The 23,587-nt window shown below is 39.1% G+C and overlaps 1 protein-coding gene across 8 annotated transcripts in view; it reads right to left on the bottom strand.

Annotated features, from left to right (window-relative positions):
- Positions 1 to 2,058: 2,058 nt before the first annotated feature.
- Positions 2,059 to 23,587, bottom strand: part of fam184ab (family with sequence similarity 184 member Ab) — a 208,649-nt gene continuing 187,120 nt past the window's right edge. For 6 of the 8 annotated variants that reach the window (XM_063033823.1, XM_063033841.1, XM_063033858.1 and 3 more), the window contains 4 exons: positions 15,741 to 15,858; positions 10,332 to 10,436; positions 9,971 to 10,176; positions 2,059 to 4,333 (listed from right to left, as the gene is read on the bottom strand). In XM_063033823.1, coding sequence (XP_062889893.1) covers positions 4,246 to 4,333; positions 9,971 to 10,176; positions 10,332 to 10,436; positions 15,741 to 15,858 — 517 coding nt within the window. In that variant the 3' untranslated portion in view covers positions 2,059 to 4,245. The remainder of the gene's footprint in view (positions 4,334 to 9,970; positions 10,177 to 10,331; positions 10,437 to 15,740; positions 15,859 to 23,587) is intronic. The other 2 variants (XM_063033815.1, XM_063033850.1) reach the window with 2 other exon arrangements.

Consider the following 23,587-nt stretch of genomic DNA (forward strand, 5'->3'; position numbering starts at 1 on the left):
GAAATTTGCATTGGCTCTCTGCAAGAGCAAAGTGGTAAAATCAGATCTTGTGAAGACAAAGATGATGATCAGTGTCAAACTATATTTGCAGCTATGGGGCACAGCTGCTTCAAAATAATGGTGAGAACTATCTTCAAAGAATAGAAGAGTGTCAGAATAAACCCATTAAATGCACATCACAAAGCTGGGAAAATAAGAGAATGCAGAAAACAATATACAATACCATGTTGTGGTGCATGATGTAATATGTGGAATGAAACCAGACTATTTTCTAAACAAGCAGTGAATTCAGAAATGAGAGATGCAAAGTGACTTCGGAGTCCTAGTTCATGATTTCCTGCAAGTTAACTTATCGGTTGAATTGGTAGTAAGGAAGGCAAATGCAATGTTAGCATTCATTTCAAGAGGACTAGAACATAAAAGCAAGGATGTAATGCTGGTTTTATAAGGCATTGGCCAGATCATATTTGGAATATTATAAGCAGTTTTGGACCCCATATTTCAAAAAAGATGTGCTGGCATTAGAGAGGGTTCAGAGGAAGTTTACAAGAATGATCCCAGAAATGAAAGGGTTAATTTATGAGGCGTGTTTGATGGCTCTGGTCCTGTACTCACTGGAATTTAGAAGATGAAGGGGGATCTTATTGAAATCTACTAAATATTGAAAGGCCTAGATAGGGTGGACATGGAGGGGATATTTCCAATAGTGGGAGAGTCTATGATTTAAAACATCAATTTATGTTCTTGCTGCTTCTATTCAAAAATACAGTATGGGTGAATGTTACAAAGGAACAATGATCTCTTGAGAATAGAGATTATTTAATGGGCAGAGTTGCTATTACACTAATTGCACTCTTGATTTCTGCAATGCAATCTTTACAAAGCACATTGACACACCCACTGCTGAAGTCATAAATGAGAAACCAACAGCTAATTCTAATTTGTAATTGATTCTTGGCTTAAGCAGTATGGATTTTTCATTGCTGCACTAATAGATCATATTTGTAATATCAGGCAGCTGGTCTTGAGTCAAACTTTATGTTTTGTCATTAATTTTGACAATAAACACTTAGGGTTATACAGTCTTTTAAGTTTAAAGCTTGCACCAATGGTAACTAACACATTAACAGTTAGAAAATGAATCCATATAGTAACTTGTCCTGCTTTTCAAGGTTACCAGGCTATCTTATTAAGAAGGTAGTCTGAAGATTTATTAAAGTTTCTCACACTACATTGATAATATGCTATACTAGTCCCCTTTTATACTGTTTGTTTGAAAATATTCAGTTTCAAAGGAAGGAAATTGGCTGGTAAGACCATAAAACCATAAGATATAGGAGCAGAGTTGGGCCACTTGGCCCATCAAATCTGCTCCACCATTGAATCATAATAGTTTCAATAAGTACATTTAATGTCAGAGAAATGTATACAAGAAATATCCTGAAATTCTTTTTCTTCTCAAACATCCACAAAAATGAATGACAGTTAAATGTTAGAACCCCAAAGACCCCCCCCCCAGCTCCCTCCTCCCACGCATAAGCAGCAGCAAAGCGACGACCACCCCCCACCAGCAAAACAGCATCTGCACCCTCCACCGAGCACTCGAGCGTGCAGTAAAGCATCCATAAAGACACAGACTTGCAGTACCCCAAAGATTACTCGTTCACCCGATATTCAACATACCACAGGCTCTCTCTCTCTCTTCCTAATAAGGGAAAAAGATGTGTCCCCATTTCACGAGGGCAATGAGTCTTATTGATCTCATTCAGCATGTTTATTTGCCTAAAAGTGTGGATGCCTTTCATACCAGTACACATTAATATTAACATACAATCTAATGTGTATATTGCAATTACGGAAATAACTGCAATTTTTTCTTCGAATTATGGAGTTTTGTTATTTTACTCTTATTGTTTATAGGAGAAAACACTGAAGGAAACTGTAGGACTTTCTTAAAATAAGGGATAAGAGACAGGAATTATATACAGTAAATCAAGTCAATTCTGCAAGCAATAATCCAAGAACGAGCCAGAAACTTTAAAATTTTTTTCATTCGTGTTCCATAATCATTCTACCCCTATAAAAATATACATAACGGAGAACAGAATCATAGGCATATTCAGTTTTGCAGGATCAAAATCCAACAATTTTTAAAATACTAAATTTACCGTATCACCTACAAAAGCATCTGGAAGTTATATTGTAATCAATGCTCCATCGTTTATCCACTTTAATTGGTTGAATGAGCTAGGGCTTTTCTCTTTGGAGCATAGTAGGGTGAGAAGTGACTTGATAGAGGTGTGCTAGATGATAAGAGACATAGATCGAGTGGACAACCAGAGACTTATTCCCAGTGTAGAAATGGCTAATATGAGGGGCATATTTTCAAGATGATTCAATGAAAGTTTGGGGAGGATAACGGAAGTAAGCATTTTACACAGAGTGACGGTACACAGAATGCGCTGTCAAGGGTAGTGGTAGGGGCAGATATATTAGGGACATTTACGAGACTCTTAAATAGGCACATGGATGTTAGAAAAATGGATGGCTATGTGAGAGGGAAGGGTTAGATTGGTCTTAGACTAGGTTAAAAGGTTGACACAACATCATGGGCTGAAGGACCTGTACTGTGAAGTAATGTTTGATGTTCTATAATTATGATTTTCATTTAATTCTCCTTTAGGCTTATTCTTCTAGGTTTGCTAATTCCCTGTTGTTATCATACAAATGAAATAATAGCCTCTCTCCAGTTATTTTTGACACATACACATTAGTAAAACTTAAATGGTATCATTTTTCATTCATATTATTCATTTTTTTCTGGAAAGGACAGCTTAATCTGATAGTTAATGATGTTATACTGCCAATACCAAAATGACACTTGAGGAACTCGAGAAGAAAATTCACCATGCCAAATAAATTAACTGATTGGGGCATTAATGTCTGCATAGTTTCAAGCTGCTGCAAATGAAGGACTGTCAACTTGTCTCCCAAACAACAGGCACAGAGCACCTTCAATTATAAAGAATGAACTTGCAGGATGGCACAGATTTTTAATGAAGACTACCGGCTTGCAAGATTGTGGTGCCATTTTTTCTGTCTATGCTCTGTACATAATTTTTGTACAATATATATAAATATTCTACCAGGCAGAATTATACTCCTATAATGTTTGTAGAGTTAGCGATATTATGCTCATTTGCTTTCTGTCCTCACTAGAGTTCAAAATTATGCTTAGGTTTCAGCAGTTGTACAAACTTCTAATATTCTTTGTGTAGAGCACGATGATTTCCAGCAGATTTAAAGTATTTCTACTGAAATGGTAACCAGAAAATGGTGGCATTTAACCTCTTTCATACACTAGTTTTCAGGATTGATCACAAACTAGTTACATGCTGTATTTAAACATACATGAAAAGGAAACAACATGCATTTATTTTTACTTCTTTATTCAGCCTGCAGATCCCAAATGATCACTTACCCACCTCTGACAATATAGCATTTAAATTTCTTTAATTCTATATTTACATAATTCTGTTTGAAGTTGAGTACTGAATTACATTTGTCCTTAGAGAAGTTGAATAAGCTTAAATCCTAATGTCAAGCAGTGCTGTTAGCTGACTCATGAACAGATCCTGCAATTAAGCATAGTCCTGAACAAAACAAGTAAAGCTCATGTTACAGGAACATAAGTTTATTTAGCGATCAATATAAACTTCCAAACAGTGAGACGTCCTGAGGTAAAATACAAATTAATTTCACATCTACATTATATACCAATATATTGCATATTTGTACATGAAATTATATGAGTAACTTGATGAGATAGCAAGCAGAACCTAGTCCTTTCTCTCTTTCTCTTCCAAAGTTGGCAAGGGATAATTATAAGGGAAGTTATATGAGGCAATTCGTCAGCCAGAGTTTTGTGGCACATATAGGAGAACATCCATTTGTTCTGCCCTACAACTTGGGAGCATTGCAAGGAATTAGGAGTATTTCATTAAAATGATAAAATATATTTAAACAATCTTGTGCTGCTGGTAACATTAAATATTTTTAAAATCTTGGGTGGCAATTCAAACAGCCTGGGAAAATAAACAAAACTCCTTACTCCTTAAAATGCTTGTTTTCTTCAGAATACTTTATGACAATAACTATATTCAAATGTGTTGCAAATGGGTCTGTGTAGCTTCATGCTCCTACTGCAGAATAACATGTTTAAGATCCATAGGAGGTTGGCTACTTTTAGAAAGTAAAATATCTTGCAAACCATTCTTCATGCTGTGGATCTGATGAAGGCTCTGTGTCTGTTGTGGTTTCCATGTGTGAAGGGCTACAGTGAGAGATAGAGAAACCATGTTTCATAAGTATGAGCAGTGACAGTAAAAGTTCAAAAGACATATGATCACATTAGTCATCTTCATTGGTGCAGTGTTTCAAAAGCTTAGTTCCTACAAACAAATTGGGCCTGAAAGCATTTCTCAATGGAACAACGTCCTTTCAAGAATTTTGTGTTATTATGTTGGTTCTTTAATCAAATGTTCCTCATGGATTCTGAAAGAGAATGTTTATAAGCAAGATTCTAAATTGGGTTCTAAGACTAAACAAAGTAATATTGCGATTAATTGCACAAAAGATGAAAAAGTTAGTAGAAATATCATGAAAAATACAAAAAGAGTAGATCCTGCGAGAAAAATAGAAGTTCTAAAGTACAACACTGAATATTCATTCAACCTACAAGGTGCAAACAAGTGTGAGAAACTTGTTAGCCAATTAGAATTGAATTGCAAGTACAAAGTTAAGGATTTTTTAAAGTCAGATTGGGATAGGATATATACAGTATAAGATGCTAATAGTAGGACTACTGGATCAGAGTTCCCTGAAAGTAGCAACACAGAGTTAGGATGGTGAAGGCGGCTTATGGTTTGCTTACCTTCTTAGATAGGGTTGTTGGGATGTTGTAATTTAACACACTGTTTTAGATTGCACTTGGACTATTATGTGCAGTGCTAGTGGCCATGCAAGAGAAAGGATGTGGCAGGGAAGAAGCTCAGAGACCTCGGCCTTCATCCTGCCTTGTGTAACTGGATCCTGGACTTCCTGTCAGATCGCCGGCAGATGGTAAGAGTGGGCTCCCTTACCTCTGCCTCTCTGATCCTCAACACAGGTGCCCCTCAGGGCTGTGTACTAAGCCCCCTCCTTTACTCTCTGTATACCTATGACCGTGTCGCCACCCACAGCTCCAATCTGCTACGTAAATTTGCTGACTACACTAGACTGATTGGCCTAATCTCAAATAATAATGAGGCAGCCTGCAAAGAAGTCATCACCCTAACACAGTGGTATCAAGAAAACAACTTCTTCCTCAATGTTGCAAAAACAAAGGAGGTGTTTATGCACTTAAATCCTTTTGTTCCCCAGACCTGGAATACCTGGTACTGCTGTGCAGACCCTACTGGCTGCCTGGGGAGCTCACGGCTGTTATCATCACAGCGGTGTACATTCTGCTGCAGGCTGATACTGACCTGGCTCTCAAGGAACTGTACGAGACCATCAAAATGCTGGAGACTGCACAGCCAGAGGCTGCCTTCATCGTTGCCAGTGACTTTACTTAAGCGTCGCTGATGAAGCACTCTCTGCAGTGCGACCACATCCTTTCTCTTGCATAGCCACCAGCATTTGTCAGCACATCCAGGTGAGCACTCGTGGATATAAGATACTTGACCTCTGTTACACTCCCTTCTGCAACGCTTACAAAGCTCTCCTTCACCCAGCTTTTGGAAAATCAGATCACTCTTCGATCCTGCTTTTGCCAACGTATTATTTGAGATTAGGCCAATCAGTCTAGTGTTGTCAGCAAATTTAATTAGCAGATTAGGGCTGTAGGTGGCGACACAGTCATGGGTATACAGAGAGGAAAGAAAGAGACTTAGTACACAGCCCTAAGGGGCACCTGTGTTGAGGGTCAGAGGTGAGGGAGCCCGCTCTTACCATCTGCCGGCGGTCTGACAGCGAGTCCAGGATCCAGCTGCACAAGGCAGGGTCAAACCGAGGTGTCTGAGCTTCCTATTGAGCCTGGATGGAATTATGGTGTTGAATGCTGAACTGTAGTCCAAGAACAGCATTCTCACATAAGCATCCTTCTCCAGATGCATAAGGGCGGTGTGTAGAGCAGTGGCTATTGCATTGACGGTCGATCAGTTGGCAAATTGTAGGGGGTCCATTTTGGATGGTAGCAAGCTGCAGATGTAGACCTTGACCAGTCTCTCAAAGCATTTGCTTATTATTGAGGTGAGTGTGACTGGACACCAGTCGTTCAAGCGTGTTACCTTGGTCTTTTCTGATACAGGGACAATGATGGATAATTTGAAGCAGGAGGGCACTCTACACTGGGAGAGAGCCAAGATTTAAGGTTAGAGGGGAAAAGATTTGTGAGGCATCATTTTTTAAAAATATATATACACATTCAGTGGTATGTGCTTGGTATTACCGCTAGAGGTGGTGTTGGAAGCACATGTTCACCACGTGAGGTTAGTTAAAATTGACATCAATATTGGCACAGATATTATGGGCTGAAGGGTCTGTTACTGTGCTATATCATTCTAAGATAGGTACTTGAACAGATAAGACTAAAAAGATGCAGACCTAATGCAGCAAATGGGATTAGTGGAGTTGGACAAAAACATCAGCACTGACATGGTGAAGAAGTGCATTAAATACAGCCATAGAACATTAAATACAATTTTACCACGCAAAATTACCCTTATACCGCAAATTTAAGTGGTTCAGGGATGTTGATATCTACCCTTCTACGCCAGACCTTAGACCAATGTTTGTTTTAGGTGAAGTGAAGAGATAACTGTCTAGGAGTTTGAAATGTATATTAAGTAATCATGTAATGCAGCAGCATATCATGATACTAATAGGGGTTCTTTGTAAACTCTCAAATAAGCCGCAGATGGAAATCTTGCAAAAAATAGACCACCATGTCATCCAAAGAAATCTTTCTGGGGAATATTTTGAGAACACAGGACTCATAGGACTTGCACCTGTGGAAGATCATAGAAGAATTTGTGTAAGTCTCTCAATCTGAAGCTCTAACTCCTTGAGCAGAGGCTGTAGCAGTATTCTTAGTACAAAAAGAGAAAAGAATGCTGTGGATAATAATATTGTGAAAGTGTGCATGAAGATTGGCTGATGATAAAAGAAGTAATGCCTATTAACAAAACAAATTACTGTTGCAGGCTTCCAAACATACATTGCGCTTGAACAAACCATTTTAGATTTAGATTTCTCAGCTGCTGGATTAGTGTTTGAATCCAGCCCCAAGAGATAAGTCAATTGTATCCAACCATGGATGCCAGGCCAGTGATCTCTCAGCAATAAGAACTGACACAGCATAGTATATAAATTAAGATGCTCTTGTCAGAAAATTGCGCCACATAATTTTATACGATTGGTCTATTCATTCATTTTAAAATATCAAAGATCCTTAAAACCAATGTAGCAGAGCAAAGTTTACGTAAGGACAAAACACTTGGACCCTTGTGAGCTCGTCACAATTCAGTAAGACCATAGCTGTTTTCATCTCAGCATCATTTTTCTGCACCAATTCCTTACCTCTTGATTTTCATTGCAGTATACCCAAAAATCTATACATCTGAGTGATCCAGTTTCACAGCTCACTTGGATAATGATCCACTATCCTTTAAATGAAGAGATTTCACTCTTCAATGAATTTAATGGGCAAATAAGAGTAAGTTATGGGTGAGAAGGTATTTGAATAAAGCAAATAGCAGAGCAGTGTAGTTCAGCCAGCAGATTATAAAATTCATGACACATGTTGCATCTTTCAATCCCATGTACATGCTAGTCAAATTGCACATTATGAATGGCATGCATTGCAGTGCTTTTCCAGTGCTGTGTATTCTATGAGTATAAATTAACAGGAAAGGAGTTAAAGGAATAAGAGGATGGAATGGGCCGTGTGATTAATATTTCTATTGACATGCAAGAGTAATGCCCAAACAGATTTGCTGGGCAGAATAGCTTTATTCGGGAAGATAATATGGGGGGGGGAACCCTACAGATTACAAATCATTAACATCAAAATTTAAGTTGTTCAACTCAATTGAACATTAATTTTTAGATATGGAAATGTATAAATTGAAGCACAAAAAGATCTCAAATAAGAGACAAAATGAAGATTGGTTTTAAACAGCGTTATAACATAAAAGAGTAAAAGTAACATTTAATTGACTGACACCAAAATGATTTGGTTAACATGCTGCATAAAAAAAACATCTGCTCATATGCAAGATTAATTTATTAAAATAAAAATATATAGTTAAAAAAGCATGGTTTACATTGTACAAGCTACCAAACAAAGCTAAGTACAAATATGTTCAAACCACTGAAGCTTAGGCCCAGATAATAATAAATAACAAAGCAGGAACAAATCCATAAATATAATGGATAATAAAGAATAATTCAACAACTGCAACTATTCAAAGTTAAAGGCACTTGTATACATACTTTAAAGCGGCACATTTCCCTGTAAACACAGTATTATATGTATATCTTACAAAACATGTTTCATAGATTTTGTACAACTATAATTTATCAAGATTATTCTTGCTACTACAAACTATTTACAATAAACTGCAGCAATCTAAGTTTTTATGTACCTTTTAAATTTGTCCAGACTTTAAAGTAATCAATTAATTTTAAATTTCTTATATTAATCTGGAAGTGACAAAATATAGTTATGGAAGCTTCAACTTTATAAGCACAAGTTAATGGGCAAAACATACTAATAAATGTAAAATATAATTCATTTTTTAAAAAATAATGAAACTTTACAGATAATATATTCATTAAAAAATGTTCATCTACTTTTACAATATGCTTTATACTCTTAACATTTTCCTCGTTTTAACCCAAATTAACAATTTTAGCCATACCTTACATTTAACATGAAAAGGAGATCTCTGAGATTCTCATTCACTAGGTATTAAGGAATTCTGCAGTTTGAATATTTAATAGGTCATTAGGGAACCTCTGTATAAAAGATCTAATTTTCTAGAGTTCCTTTCTTCCTTCTTGTGACATGGTGCAGCAACTGCTCTCTGACCAGAAACAGCCATTGATCAGAGTAGCTATCTTTTCAGCTGGAAAAAACAATGGACTTCTCAAAGGAATGATGGAAATACTCGTCAGCTTAGGCAGCATTCAGAGAAAGAGTTATAGGGATAATATTCAAGCAGATGATCAACTATTTCTGATTTTGTTTCAGATTTTAAGCATTTTCATATTTTACTCCAAAAATACTTTTCAGTTTGAGAGTGAATTAACCTTACCACACATAAAATACACTTAATGACCAATATTAACAATATTTGGAGTCCAAAACAATCAGCAGATATTATGTATTTTATAGCTACAAAGACTCCACTGTTTCATAATGTTGTTCATTATATAAATCTAATCAATGAACTAAACATCAGCAATGCTTCAATTTAATCAGATGCAAATCCATATAATTATATCCATATATTCAGAATGAAATCTTAAGTTTTTTTTAAATGAAGTAGGATAATTAACATAAATTCAACAATAAAGATAAAAGCTCCAGTTAAACAGTTTCACTGATACTGATCGGAATTGTTGAAATTATTGCTCATTACAAATTAATTTAAAATTAAATCTGGTAATCATGAGGCCGCTGATGTCAATGAAGCTTGTATAAGTAATAGAAGGTGGTCATTAAGTTAATTTCTAACCAAAGTGTTTATAACAGATCAGAGAAACTGATATTCTAATGGTAAAAAAAAGTGAGCTTGCAATAAATATCCTATTAACCTAAATGCATTCCCTATATTATGCATTTTAAAACCAACTTCCAAAATTATGGTTTAGGTTTAAGGGCAGCTTGCACCATCACAAAGGTTGTATTGAGGTGGATGCTCACCTCAGAAATCTTTTTACCTCTTTTGGAGGTACTGGCTGGGGTAGAGGTTTGTTGCTATTGAACTCAATATCATGAACAGGTGAATTCGGAATTGGCTCCAAACGATTATGGTGATGTTGCCCATTTCCCATTCCTCCAGACTCCACAGCACTAAGGTTTGGGACACTAACAAAATGACTGGCAATTTTATCATTCTTCTTTTTCTGCTGTAAAGAAAACAAAAGAACTTAAGAGTCAAAAAACTATTTACCTCTAAAGAAAGTTCTTTGCTAATTGGTCCATGCATCTATACTGTAAATTAGGATGATCAAACTACAAGAAACTACTGAGCAGATTAAAAACACACTCCAATTAAACAGACCTTGGCTAAGGGATTGATCACTCCTACTGTAGGGCTGGCATTAAAAACCTTGTTGAAATTCGTTTCTCTGTTCACCAATTCCAGTTGGTAAAATTTCTTGTCATCCTGTCAAATTCAATATCAAAAAATTAAAATGCTTTCTATAATTACATTTTACTAACTTCCTTCAGTTTTAATACCTTTTATTCTACCAGTGTGGTAAATTATTCTCAAGTATTTTCTAGAGCACTTTCAGTAAAAAATAGATCCCAAGACAATGAAAGCTTTGTGTTAAGTCTAAAGATTTGCTGGCATTGACAGGTAATGCCAGAGGGAGAGGGAAGGAATCCCAGAGTTTTCAGATACCAGTGAGAGGATTATGTGCATAAAGTTATGGCTGGGATGCTAATCAAACAAAATTATGTCTAGTGGTGAGGATGACCTGATTTTTACCTCAAATTACACACCTCAGACTCAACCCTTCAAACTCAACACCTCAAACGTGACTGATCAATAATCTAACAGCCTCTGCCTTAAGTATACCCAAACACTTGGCCTCCACAGCCATCTGGTGGCAACAAGTTCCACAGATTCACCACTCTCTGGCTTAAGAAATTCCTCCTCATCTCCATTCTAAATAGACACACCTCTGTTTTGAAGCTGTGTCCTCCGGTCCTAGACTACCCCACCATAGGAAACATCCTCTCCACATCCATTCTATTGAGGTCTGTCAACATCTCATAGGGTTCAATGAGATCTCCCCTCATCTAAATTCCAATAAGTACAGGCCCAAAGACTTGGAATCATTTTCATGAATCTCCTTTGAACCCTCTCCCATGTCAGCACATTCTTTATTAAATATAGGGCCTAAAACTGCTCACAATACTCCAAGTGAGGCCTCACCAGTGGCTCATAAAGCCTCAATATTACATGCTTGCTTTTACATTCTAGTCCTCTCGAAATTAATGCTGACATTGCATTTGCCTTCCTCACCACCAGCTTAACCTGCAAATTAACCTTCAGGGAATCCTGCAGAAGGACTCCAAAGTCTGTTTGCACCTCAGATTTGAATTTTCTCTCCATTTAGAAATTAGTCTATGCTTTTATTTCTACTGCCAAAGTGCATAACCATATACTTCATGACATTGTGTTCCATCCACATCTTTGCCCATTCTCCAATTCTGTCTAAGTCATTCTCTAGCCTCCCTGCATCATCAACACTACATGTCCCTAAACCTATCTTCATATTGTCCATCAATTCCATCATCCAAATCATTGACATTAAATGTAAAAAGAAATAGTCCCAACACTGGCCCCTTTGGAACACCAGTAGTCACTGGCAGCCAACCAGAAAAGGCATCCATTGTTCCCACTTTTTACCTCCAGCCAATCAGCCAAAACTCTATCTTTGCTGGTATCTTTCCTGTAATACCATGGGCTCTTAACTAGTTCAGCAGCCTCACATGTGGCATCTTGACAAAGGCCTTCTAAAAATCCAAGTACACAAAATCCACCAATTCTCCTTTGTCTATCCTGCTTGTTATTTCATCTGCCTCTCTCCCTTCTTGAAGAGTAGAGTGACATTTGCAATTTTCCAGTCCTCTAGAACAATGCCAGAATCTATTGATTCTTGAAAGATCATTACTAATGCCTCCGCAATCTTTCTGCCACATCTTTTAGAGCCTTGGGGTGTAGACTGTATATTTCAGGTGATGTATCTACCTTCAGACCTTTCAGTTTTCCAAGCCCCTTCTCCCTAATAATGGCAACATCACTCACTTCTGCCCCAACACTCAAATGTCTGGTATACTGCTTGTGTCATCCACAGTGAAGGCAGATGCAAAATACTTACTTAGTCATCTATTATTTCCTTGTCCATTACTACTTACCCAGCATCATTTTTAAGCAGTCTGATATCTACTCTTGCCTCTTATTTACTCTTTATATATCTGAAGAAACTTTTAGTATCTTCTTTAATGTTATTGACTAGCTTATGTTCATATTCCATCTTTTAACTCTTTATGACTTTTTAGTTGCCTTGTTTTTGTTTTTAAAAGCTTTCCAATCCTCTAACTTCCCATTAATTTTTGCTCTATTAAATGCTTTGTTTTGACTTCCCTTGTCACCCATGTTTGCATCATCCTGTCTTTAGAATACCTTTTCTTCTTTGGGATGTATCAATCCTGCACCTTCCGAATTGCTCCCAGCAATTCTAGCAATTGCTGCTCTGCCTTCATCCTTGCCAGTGTCCCCTTCCAATCAACTTTCCTCTCTCATGCTTCTGCAAGTCCCTTTAATCCACTCTAATTCCACTCTAATACTGATGCATCTGACTTTTGTTTCACCCCCTCAAATTGCAGGGTAAATTATATCATATTATGATCACCACCCACCCACCCAAGGATTCCTTTACCTCAAGTTCTCTAATCGATCCCGGTTCATTGCACAACACCCAATCCAGAATAGCTGATCCTCTCATGGGCTCAACCATGACTTACTCTAAAGAGCCATCTTGTAGGATCTTGGGATCCAGCAGCAACCTGATTTTCCCAATCTGCTTGCATATTGAAATCTTCCATGACTATCGTAACATTTCCCTTTTGACGTGCATTTTACCACCTGTTATAATTTTAACCCACATCTTTACTACTGTTCAGAGTCTGTACGTAACTTCCATCAGGGTCTTTTTACCCTTACAGTTTCTTAGTTCTACCCACAACAATTCTACACCTTCCAATCCTAGGTCACCTCTTTCTATGAATTTGATTACATTTTTTTTTCTAACAAAGCCACCCCACCCCTCTGCCTACCTTTTGACACAATGTGCATCCTTGGATGTTAAGCTCCCAGTTATAATCTTTCAGCAGATGCCCACAACGCCATACATGTCAATCTCTAAAGGTGCTACAAGTTAATCTACCTTATTCCGTATACTGTGTGCATTCAAAATATAACACCTTCAGTTATAAAACATCCTTTTGACTTCAATTTTGCCCTAACATTAGCCTGTGTTTGCTAGCAGACTCACTATAGACTGCCTTTGTTGAAAACCAACTGCCCTATCCTCAAGCCCTATCACTCCAGTTCTCATCCCCCAGCCAATTTACTTTAAACCCTCCTGAACAGCTCTAGTAAACCTGCCCACAATGATATTGGTTCCCCCTTGGGTTCAGGTGTAATCCATCCCTTTTCTAAAGGCCGTACCTTCCCCCGAAGAGGTCCCTTCGATCCAGAAACCTGAACTCCTGTCCCGTGCAGCAGTTCCACAGCCATGCATTTATCTGCCAAAAGCTCCTATTCTTACCCTTTTTTGGTGCATGGCACAGGAAGCCTTCCAGGGATTTCTACCCTAGAGGTCCTGCTTTTCAGCTTTCCATCTAACTCCCTAAAATCTCTCTTCAGGACCGCCTTGCCTTTCCTACCCATGTCATTGGTGCCAATATGTATGAGGAGTTCTGGCTGCTCACCCTCCCCCTTTAGAATGCTGTGGACCTGATCTGAGATACCCCTGACCCTGGCACCTGGGAGGCAACATATCTTCCAGGTCTCTCTATCATGTCCACCGATCTCATCTCTATTCCTCTAACTATGGAATCTCCTATCACTACTGCAATCCCCTTCAACTCGCTTCTCTTGTGAGCCTCAGTGTCAGAGACCCAGTTGATGTGGCTCCAGCGGTAGGTCATCCCCCTCCAAAACAATATACTTATTATTGAGGGGAACAGCCACAGGGACATTCTGCATGCCTGCCCATTTCCCTTTCTTCTTCTGATAGTCACCCAGTTACCTGCCTCCTGCAACCTAGGGTCAACTACCTCCCTGCAGCTCCTATCTACCGCTTCCTCAGTCTCCCATATGAGCTGAAGGTCACTGAGTTGCAGCTCCAGTTCCTTAACATGTTCTCTAAGCTGCTGCAGCTTGGCGCACCTGGGAGGCTGGAGGCTTCTGTGAATTCCCACATCTCACACAAAGAACACAACACAGTCCCTGCAGTCATTCTCACTGCACTAACTGTACCCTAACAGATGAGGAATGAAGAATAAAGAAGAAACTTATCAGATAATTATCTCTCCTGATGACCCAAAGCCTCCCCACTCTAACACCGGCCGACTCACACAATGTCCGCTCTGCTTACTCCTGCCTTATCTTTATTCGTCCTTGCTAATAAATCTCATTCACTGATTGGACACAATTCAAACTCTAAAAACTGCTTTTTTAATCTTAAATTGGGAACCTGTGTGAAATGGCCTCTTCTTCTTGAGCTCCCATTCACTGATTGGGTGCAATTCAAAATCCAAAAACTGTTGTAAAGCTGCTTTTTTAAATCCTCAATCGTGGTGTGGGCAACAACCAAGGCCATGTAGCTCCCCCATCATTGGCTTCGCTAATGAACTAGTGAACTGGACTTGCAGTATTCTACATTACCAATGCCCAACATGGTCTTATGATCACAAGAAAAGTGTCCAAGGCAATCACTTGCACCACTTGTTGGACCATGGACTGCCTCTGCACTGTCCCTCTGTGCATTCCTGTTGCAGGCAGGTAACATAGACCGCAACAAGTCCAGCTCCTCTGCTATTGAACAACTCGCTAGTGGACTAGACCTGCAGTACTTAATGTTTTTAATATCCAGCAGTGTCTTGCACTCATAAAAGACGTAAAGGATGAACAATTACACCTTAGTTTGGACCCACAGAGGCTGCTGCAACTAAGCATGCCATCATCATGCATGCACCAGTGGAAAAGAGGTTCAGACTGCTATTTACATCTTCTCTTGCTTCTTTTAATGATGAAGCAGCTGAAGAATGGCTAAAACGAGCTGAGATGATTGACTTTCACCAATGCCAACAATAACAATAGAATTTTCCCCAATTGCCCTGACTATAGTTTTAATGAGGCTGCTGAGTGAGTGTTGTGGAATGCTGCCTTTTTGTCAAGGTCCATATTTTTTACCTCAGCTCTACTAGCCATTTTGTGTCCACACCAGGATAATTGCTTATTTGAGATACGGAGAGAAATATTCATGCTGGAACTTAAATTAGGTATTAATAAGTAGATCTTTGTGATTGATTGGCTCTTGAGGGCAGATGGAGTTCATCTTAATTACAGTCAAAGAATTAGATAGAATTAATGGCCAAGTAGCAGAGATTAAGGCAAGGGTCAACGAAAATCATTTTAGTTTTCCTCGTATTTTATTGGAAAAATTCAATTTCAAGGCACCAATTGGCTAACTAATTTAAACTCTGAAATTTCACTTCATGCTGCCAAAGTAGGGGTAAAGAATTTGGCACAATTCTTTCTGCACAACTGGTAATTACAGTCACAATTTTGTTCCAAAGGGAATCTGTCCACAACCTATGAATTGTATTGAGTTGTTTGCCATCTTTGGGTAAAAGTGATATCTTCTATTTAAAGCTAATGATTACATACCACTAGTTTTTTCATCAGCTGATCCCGTTCTGTAATCATTTCCTTTAACTCACTGATCAGCTGTAAATCTTCTGCTCTTGATTCTCTGTTGTTGTATTTTTCGTCAGCCTCTTCCAATCTGGAATAAAACAATATATTATCAACTTGGGTTGAGCACTCAGGTGGTATGGAATTCGCTAGATCCAAATTTTATGCCTTGCACGAGCAGGAAAAGCAGAATTCATCAAATTCATCAATAATAAATTAATAAAAACATTGAACACAGCACACATTTGCTTTGAATCTTTCAAAACAAATTTTTATGCAAGATTTTTTATGGTGGCTTATGGATCAAAAGAAATAAAGTCTTTACATGCATAATGACACCAAAAGGTCTTAGTAGTTTAAAAATTCTTAGCAAATTGAAGCAAGCAACAAACATCTCACAACCTGTATTTCAATGTTCTTGTTTATAAATATGCATTTCACCCTTTTCACTTCTCTCATCTTATTTCTAACATATATTTAGTTTTGCATTCTATTCTTTCAGCTTCGCAATCTCATCTGATGATTTTGGTTTTTTGAAACAAGATTATTTCTAAACATGAGAACTGACAAGAGCAACACCTAAGTGCAAATGTACATCAGTGAGTGTTACTGAACCCTTTAGAGACCCAGAACCTAGGTCCCTTAAAGCAAAAATATTATGAATGATAATTCACAGCTATTTCAAAATAAGTTCTTGTGAAATTCTCTATTTTAGTAACAGCTAATTTTTCCCTATTATTCTGAACAGCAGAAAGGGAATATCTCAAAAACTGCAAACATATGTTAATATTGTCTTCTTGTAAGTACCCAAGCAGAGAGGATTCAAAATTAATACGGCAGTTCAAAGTGAAGAAAAGGGGTTTAAATCAAAAGGCATAGTTGTTTTCAAACAGAGGTTTTTAAAAAAATTGGTTGAAGTATTTGTGATGGCTACTTTTTACTGTATCAGCATCTTTTCCACCCTCCAGTAACAACACTCTATAGAACACTTTCCTATACAGATTTCATTCCTAAAATAGCCAGAGATCAGGATGGGCAACAAACCTCCCTGATCTTGATGGAGCTCCTTGTCTAATTGTCACTCCTCTCATCAATTGGCAGTTCAAAGTTAACTGAAAGTGAAAAGTAACTTGAAAACAGAAATGGCATATTGGGCAATTAATATAAAGTGTGCCTTTGGGGTGAAGCAACCATGGCAACAAGTATATTAACATGAATAAAGTGATTGGAAGTTTTATGAAGACATTAGAATCTCAAGGAGGGATCACAATCTGAAGGGGACACTTGAGTAGCCTTCCTTTCTGCCTGGCCACAGAAACCTGTAGCAATTCCCTTTCCTGCATTAGCAATTAAAATAACAACTCCAACTATAATGAAATGGCAGAGCAGACTCGAAGGGCCGAACGGCCTATTTCTGTTCCTATGTCTTATGACATCCCAATGATGTCATAATACCCCAACCAAGGATTTAAAGTGAGCTGCATCGGGGCTCTTTCTGTCTGCCTGGGGGAGCAGATTAAAATAGAGTGCTGCAGCATGAGAAAGAGAGTGAGAACTCATGATTTTGGTAGGCAAATCACCAGGCAATTATTATCACTTTCCCATCTGTTACGAATCAGGAAAACAAGCCTACATCACAATAATACAAACAAGATCAAATTGCATCACGTTAGATTAACACTCTAAACATCAACAGCTTACATTTAAATTCACTCAGTTTTAATAAGATAGCAAATTCAATTGCTAATTTACAGAAAGATGCAGCAGAAAACCACATTCAAATCTAATTCCACTTTGGCACACTGTTGTTGAATAAAACTTAAATAAGAACATGTTAGGGCCGTCCAGATGATTATGTACATGGCCCAGCATGGTTCCAGAGGGGCCACAAAGACCATGTGGCTGTATCTCAAATATAAGCCTGGCTATTTCAGGAGCCTTTTCAAGTACGTGTGAGATGTGGGTGGATGCAAGAAAAATAAATAAAGAGATAGCATACCTCACAGTCAAGCCAGCTGCTCACCTAACAGCAGAAGTCACTTTTCTGGAAGTGTCACTACTTGGCAAGTAGAGCCAGACTAATTTGTTTTCTGCCTACTATCTGGAAAAGGTACTTTTGGGCAGATGTAGTGACTTCGACCAGTGACCAATCTGCGTTTGGGATTGATGAGCAAGAGCAAATTAAAGGAAGGCAGGGGCAAGCGTAATGGCTGTCACCTGTGGACATAGTCAAAGTGGTGATCTTGAGGCTTTAGCTCTTCGAAGCTTCAGTGAAGAGAGGTTTCAGTCAGAGAAAGCAAAAAGAAAAGCTCAAGGTTAAGTTTTTTATTCTTCTTTTCTTCCCGTCTTTATATCTGCTCAGCTAGAACAGTAGAGATGGCAGCCAGGATAGTGGAGTGCTCCTCTTGCGGGATGTGGGAAGGCAGGGAAACCAGCTGCAGCTTCTAACAAACCACATTAAGGACTTGGAGCTGGAACTGGATGAACTCCTGATAATTTGAGAGGTTGAAGGGGTGATAGATAAGGCATATAGAGAGGTAGTTACACCCAAGGCACAGGAAACAGGAAACTGAGTGACAGTCTGGAAGGAGAAAGGGGTAAAGAAGCCAGTGCAGAGTACCCCTGTGGCCATCCCCCTCAACAACAGGTATATAACTTTGGATACTGTTAGGGGGTGGGAGGGGGGTTGATCTAACAGACAGAAGTCACAGTGGTTGGGTCTCTGTGACTCAGAAGGGAATGGGGGAGAAAAAGCATGTTGTGTTATAGGGGATTCACTAGTTGGAGGAACAGACAGGAGGTGCTGTGGGCAAAAATGAGATTCCCGGATGGTATATCTCAGGTGCCAGGGTCCAGGTCATCTTGAATTGAGTCATTGACATCCTTAGGTGGGAGAGTAAACAGCCAGAGGTTGTGGTCCATGTAGGTACCAATGACGTGGGTAAGGAGAGTGACAAGATTCTGCATAGGGACTTCAGGGAGTTAGGTGCTAAGTTAAAGGGCAGGACCTCCAGGGTTGTGATCTTAGGATTGCTACCCATGCCACATACTAGTGAAACCAGAACTAGGAAGATTATACAGTTTAATATGTGGCTAAGGAGTTGGTGTAGGAGTGAGGACATAGGATTCTTGGATCATTAGGCTCTCTTCCAGGGAAGGTGAGACTTGTACAGAAGCGATGGTTTGCACCTGAACTGGAGGAGGACTAATATTCTACTGGGAAGGGTTATTAATGCTGCATGGTGGGGTTTAAACAGGAGTTGCAGTGGGATGGGAACCAGATTGCCAGAACAGACAGTCAAGAGATTGTGGAGGCAGATGTTGGTAAGACCTTAAAGTTAGGAATCAAAAGGTTGAGCATGGTGTGACTAGTGTCCTGAGATGCATTTATTTCAATGCAAGAAGTACATAAGATAGATGAAGATGAAGTGGTTGGTTTACAAACAATGTGTAGCAAATGTATAGTGGGGTTGGGCTGTTGATAGGGCAAAATTGTAGTCAACAGGATGAGTTGCAATGTAAAAGGCAGACAAAATCAGAAGGGTGAATAAAGTAGTGAGGGTATTATATTTGAATGCGTGCAGTATATGGAATAAGGTAGATGAACTTGTAGTACAGTTGCTGATTGGTATGTATGATGTTGTGGGTATCACCAAATCATGGCTTAAAGAAGATTATAACTGGGAGCTTAATGTCCAAGGATACACATTGTATCAAAAGGACAGGCAGGAAGGCAGAGGGTGGCATTGCTCTGATGGTAAAAAAGTGAGATCAAATCTTCAGTAAGAGCTGACATAGGGTCAGAAGGTATTGAATTATTGTGAACAGAACTAAAGAACTGCGTGTGTCAAAAGACCCTCATGGGAGTAGTATACAGGCCCCCAAACAGTAGTAAGGATGTGGTTTACAAATTACAACAGGAGATAGAAAATGCATGCCAAAAGGGCAATGTTAAATAGTCCCTGGAGATTTCAATATGCAGGTAGATAGGGAAAACCATGTTAGTGCAAGATTCCAAGAGGGGGAATTTATAGAATACTTACAGGATGGCTTTTTAGAGCAGCTCGCGGTTGAGCCCACTAGGGGATCAACTATTCTGGATTGGGTGTTGTGCAATGAACCAGAATTGATTAGAGAGCTCAAAGTAAAAGAACCCCTAGGGACAAGTGATCATAGCATGATCAAATTCACCCTGAAATTTGAGAAGCAGAAGCTAAAGTCAGGTGTATCAGTATTATAGTGAAGTAGAGAGAATTACAGAGGAATGAGAGATAAGTTTGCCAGAATTGTTTGGAAAATTACACTGGCAGGGATGACAGCAGAGCAGCAATGGCTGAAATTTCTCAAAGCAATTCAGAAGGCACAGGATATACACATCCCAAAAAGGAAGAAGTATTCTAAAGGCAAGTTGATACAACCATGGCTAACAAGAGAAGTCAAAGCCAACATAAAAGCAAGAGAAAACATATAATAGAGCAAAAATTAGTGCTAAGTTAGAGGATTAGGAAGCTTCTAAAACACAAGAAAATGCAACTTAAGAAGTAATAAAGGTAAAGATCGAATACAAAAGTAAACAAGCCAATAATATTAACGAGGATACTAAGTTTCTTCAGATACATAAAATGTAAAAGAGAGGCGAGAGTGCATATCAGACCGCTGGAAAACGATGCTGGACAGGTAGAAATGGGGGACAAGGAAACGGCAGATGAACTGAATAAGTATTTTGCATCAGTATACAATGTGGAAGACACTAGCAATATGATGGAAGTTCCAGTGTCAGAGGTCATGAAGTTATTATAACTAGAGAGAAGGTTCTTGGGAAACTGAAAGGTCTGAAGGTAGATAAGTCACCTGGATCAGATGGTGTACAGTCCAGGATTCTGAAAGAGTTGGCTGAAGAGATTGTGGAGGCATTAGTAATGATCTTTCAAGAATCACAAGATTCTGGAATGGTTCGAGAAGACTGGGAAATTGAAAATGTCACGCCACAGAAAACTGTAGGCCAGTTAGTCTGACCTCAGTGGTTGGAAAAGTGTTGGAGTCGATTATTAAAGGTGAGGTCTCTGGCTACATTGAGGCACATGATAAAATAGACCAAAGGAGGCATGATTTCGTCAGGGAAAAATCTTGTTTGACAAATTTATTGGAATTCTTTGAAGAAATAACAAACAGGATAGACAAACGAGAATCAGTTGATGTTGTGCACTTGGATTTTAAGAAGGCCTTTGACAAGGTGCCATACATGAGGCTGCTTAACAAGTTATGAATCCATGATCTTACAGGACAGATTCTAGAATGGATAAAGCATGCTAAATTGGTAGGACGCGAAGAGTGAGAATAAAGGGAGCCTTTTCTGGTTGGCTGCCAGTGACTAGTGGTGTTCCACAGGGGTCTGTGTTGGGACAGATTCTTTTTAGTCATATGTCAATGATTTGGATGACGGAATTCAGAATTAGAATCAGGTTTATTATCACCAGCATGTGTCGTGAAATTTGTTAACTTAATACCAGCAGTACAATACAAAATATAGAAGAAAGAAAAAATATTAGTAATAAATAAATCGATTACAGTATATGTATATGTATATTGAAGAGAATCATGCAAAAACATAAATTATAGATATAAATATAAGAAGTGAGGTAGTGTTCAAGGGTTCAATGTCCATTTAGGAATCGGATGGCAGAGGGGAAGAAGCTGTTCCTGAATTGCTGAGTGTGTGCCTTTAGGCATCTGTACCTCCTACCTGATGTTAACAGTGAGAAAAGGGCATGCCCTGAATTGACGGCTTTGTTGCAAAGTTTGCAGATGATATGAAGATAGGTGGAGGAACAGGTGGTTTTGAGGAAGCACAGAGGTTAGAGAAGGACTTGGACAGATTAGGAGAATGGGCAAATAAGTGGCAGATAGAATATAGTGCTGGGAAGTATATAGTCATGCACTTTTGGTAGAAGAAATAGAAGGGCTGACTATTTTCAAAATTGGAGAGAAGACACAAAAAAACTGAGATGCAAAGGGACTTGGGAGTCCTTGTGCAAGATTTCCTTAAAGGTTAACGTGCAGGTTGAATCTATGGTGAGGAAAGCAAATACAATGTTACCATTCATATCAAAAGGACTATAATATAAAAGCAAAGATGTAATGTTAAGATTTTATAAATAACTGACAAGACATCACTTGGAGTATTGTGAGCAGTTTTGGGCCCCTTATCTTAGAAAGGGAGAAGGTTCAAATGAGTTTCATGAAATGATTCCAGGATTGAATGGCTTGTCATATGAAGAGCATTTAATGGCCCTGGGTCTGTATTCACTAGAATTACGGGAAGTTACATATGTGGATAGGGCGTTGGCTGATTGGCAGGAAACAGAGAGTGGGAATAAAGGGATCCTATTCTGGTTGGCTGCCGGTTACCAGTAGTGTTCCACAGGGGTCCATGTTGGGGCCACTTTTTTTTATGTTGTACATCAACAATTTGGATTATGGAATAGATGGCTTTGTGGCTAAGTTTGCTGATGATACGAAGATAGGTGGAGGGGCCGGTAGTGCTGAGGAAACAGAATCTGCAGAGAGACTTGGATAGATTTGAAGAATGGGCAAAGAAGTGGCAAATGAAATACAATGTTGGAAAGTGTATGGTTATGCACTTTGGCAGAAGAAATAAACGGGCAGACTACTATTTAAATGGGGAGGGAATTCAAAGTACTGAGATGCAACGAGACTTGGGAGTCCTCGTGCAGGATACCCTTAAGGTTAACCTCCAGGTTGAGTCCGTGGTGAAGAAGGCAAATGTAATGTTGGCATTAATTTCTAGAGGAATAGAGTATAGGAGCAGGGATGTGATGTTGAGGGGTAAATAAGGCACAAGTATGCTGGGATTTTACCCTCAAGAGTACCAGAAAATTCAGGATTCATGCATAGAACATAGAATAGTACAGCACAGTACAGGCCCTTCGGCCCACAATGTTGTGCCGACCCTCAAACCCTGCCTCCCATATAAGCCCCCACCTTAGATTCCTCCATATACCTGTCTAGTAGTCTCTTAAACTTCACTAGTGTATCTGCCTCCACCACTGACTCAGGCAATGCATTCCACGCACCAACCACTCTCTGAGTAAAAAACCTTCCTCTAATATCCCCCTTGAACTTCCCACCCCTTACCTTAAAGCCATGTCCTCTTGTATTGAGCAGTGGTGCCCTGGGGAAGAGGCGCTGGCTATCCACTCTATTTATTCCTCTTATTATCTTGTACACCTCTATCATGTCTCCTCTCATCCTCCTTCTCTCCAAAGAGTAAAGCCCTAGCTCCCTTAATCTCTGATCATAATGCATACTTTCTAAACCAGGCAGCATCCTGGTAAATCTCCTCTGTACCCTTTCCAATGCTTCCACATCCTTCCTATAGTGAGGTGACCAGAACTGGACACAATACTCCAAGTGTGGCCTAACCAGAGTTTTATAGAGCTGCATCATTACATCGCGACTCTTAAACTCTATCCCTCAACTTATGAAAGCTAACACCCCATAAACTTTCTTAACTACCCTATCCACCTGTGAGGCAACTTTCAGGGATCTGTGGACATGTACCCCCAGATCCCTCTGCTCCTCCACACTACCAAGTATCCTGCTATTTACTTTGTACTCTGCCTTGGAGTTTGTCCTTCCAAAGTGTACCACCTCACACTTCTCCGGGTTGAACTCCATCTGCCACTTCTCAGCCCACTTCTGCATCCTATCAATGTCTCTCTGCGATCTTTGACAATCCTCTACACTATCTACAACACCACCAACCTTTGTGTCATCTGCAAACTTGCCAACCCACCCTT

Source organism: Mobula hypostoma, chromosome 2 (genome assembly GCF_963921235.1).
Source record: "Mobula hypostoma chromosome 2, sMobHyp1.1, whole genome shotgun sequence".
NCBI lineage: Eukaryota > Metazoa > Chordata > Chondrichthyes > Myliobatiformes > Myliobatidae > Mobula > Mobula hypostoma.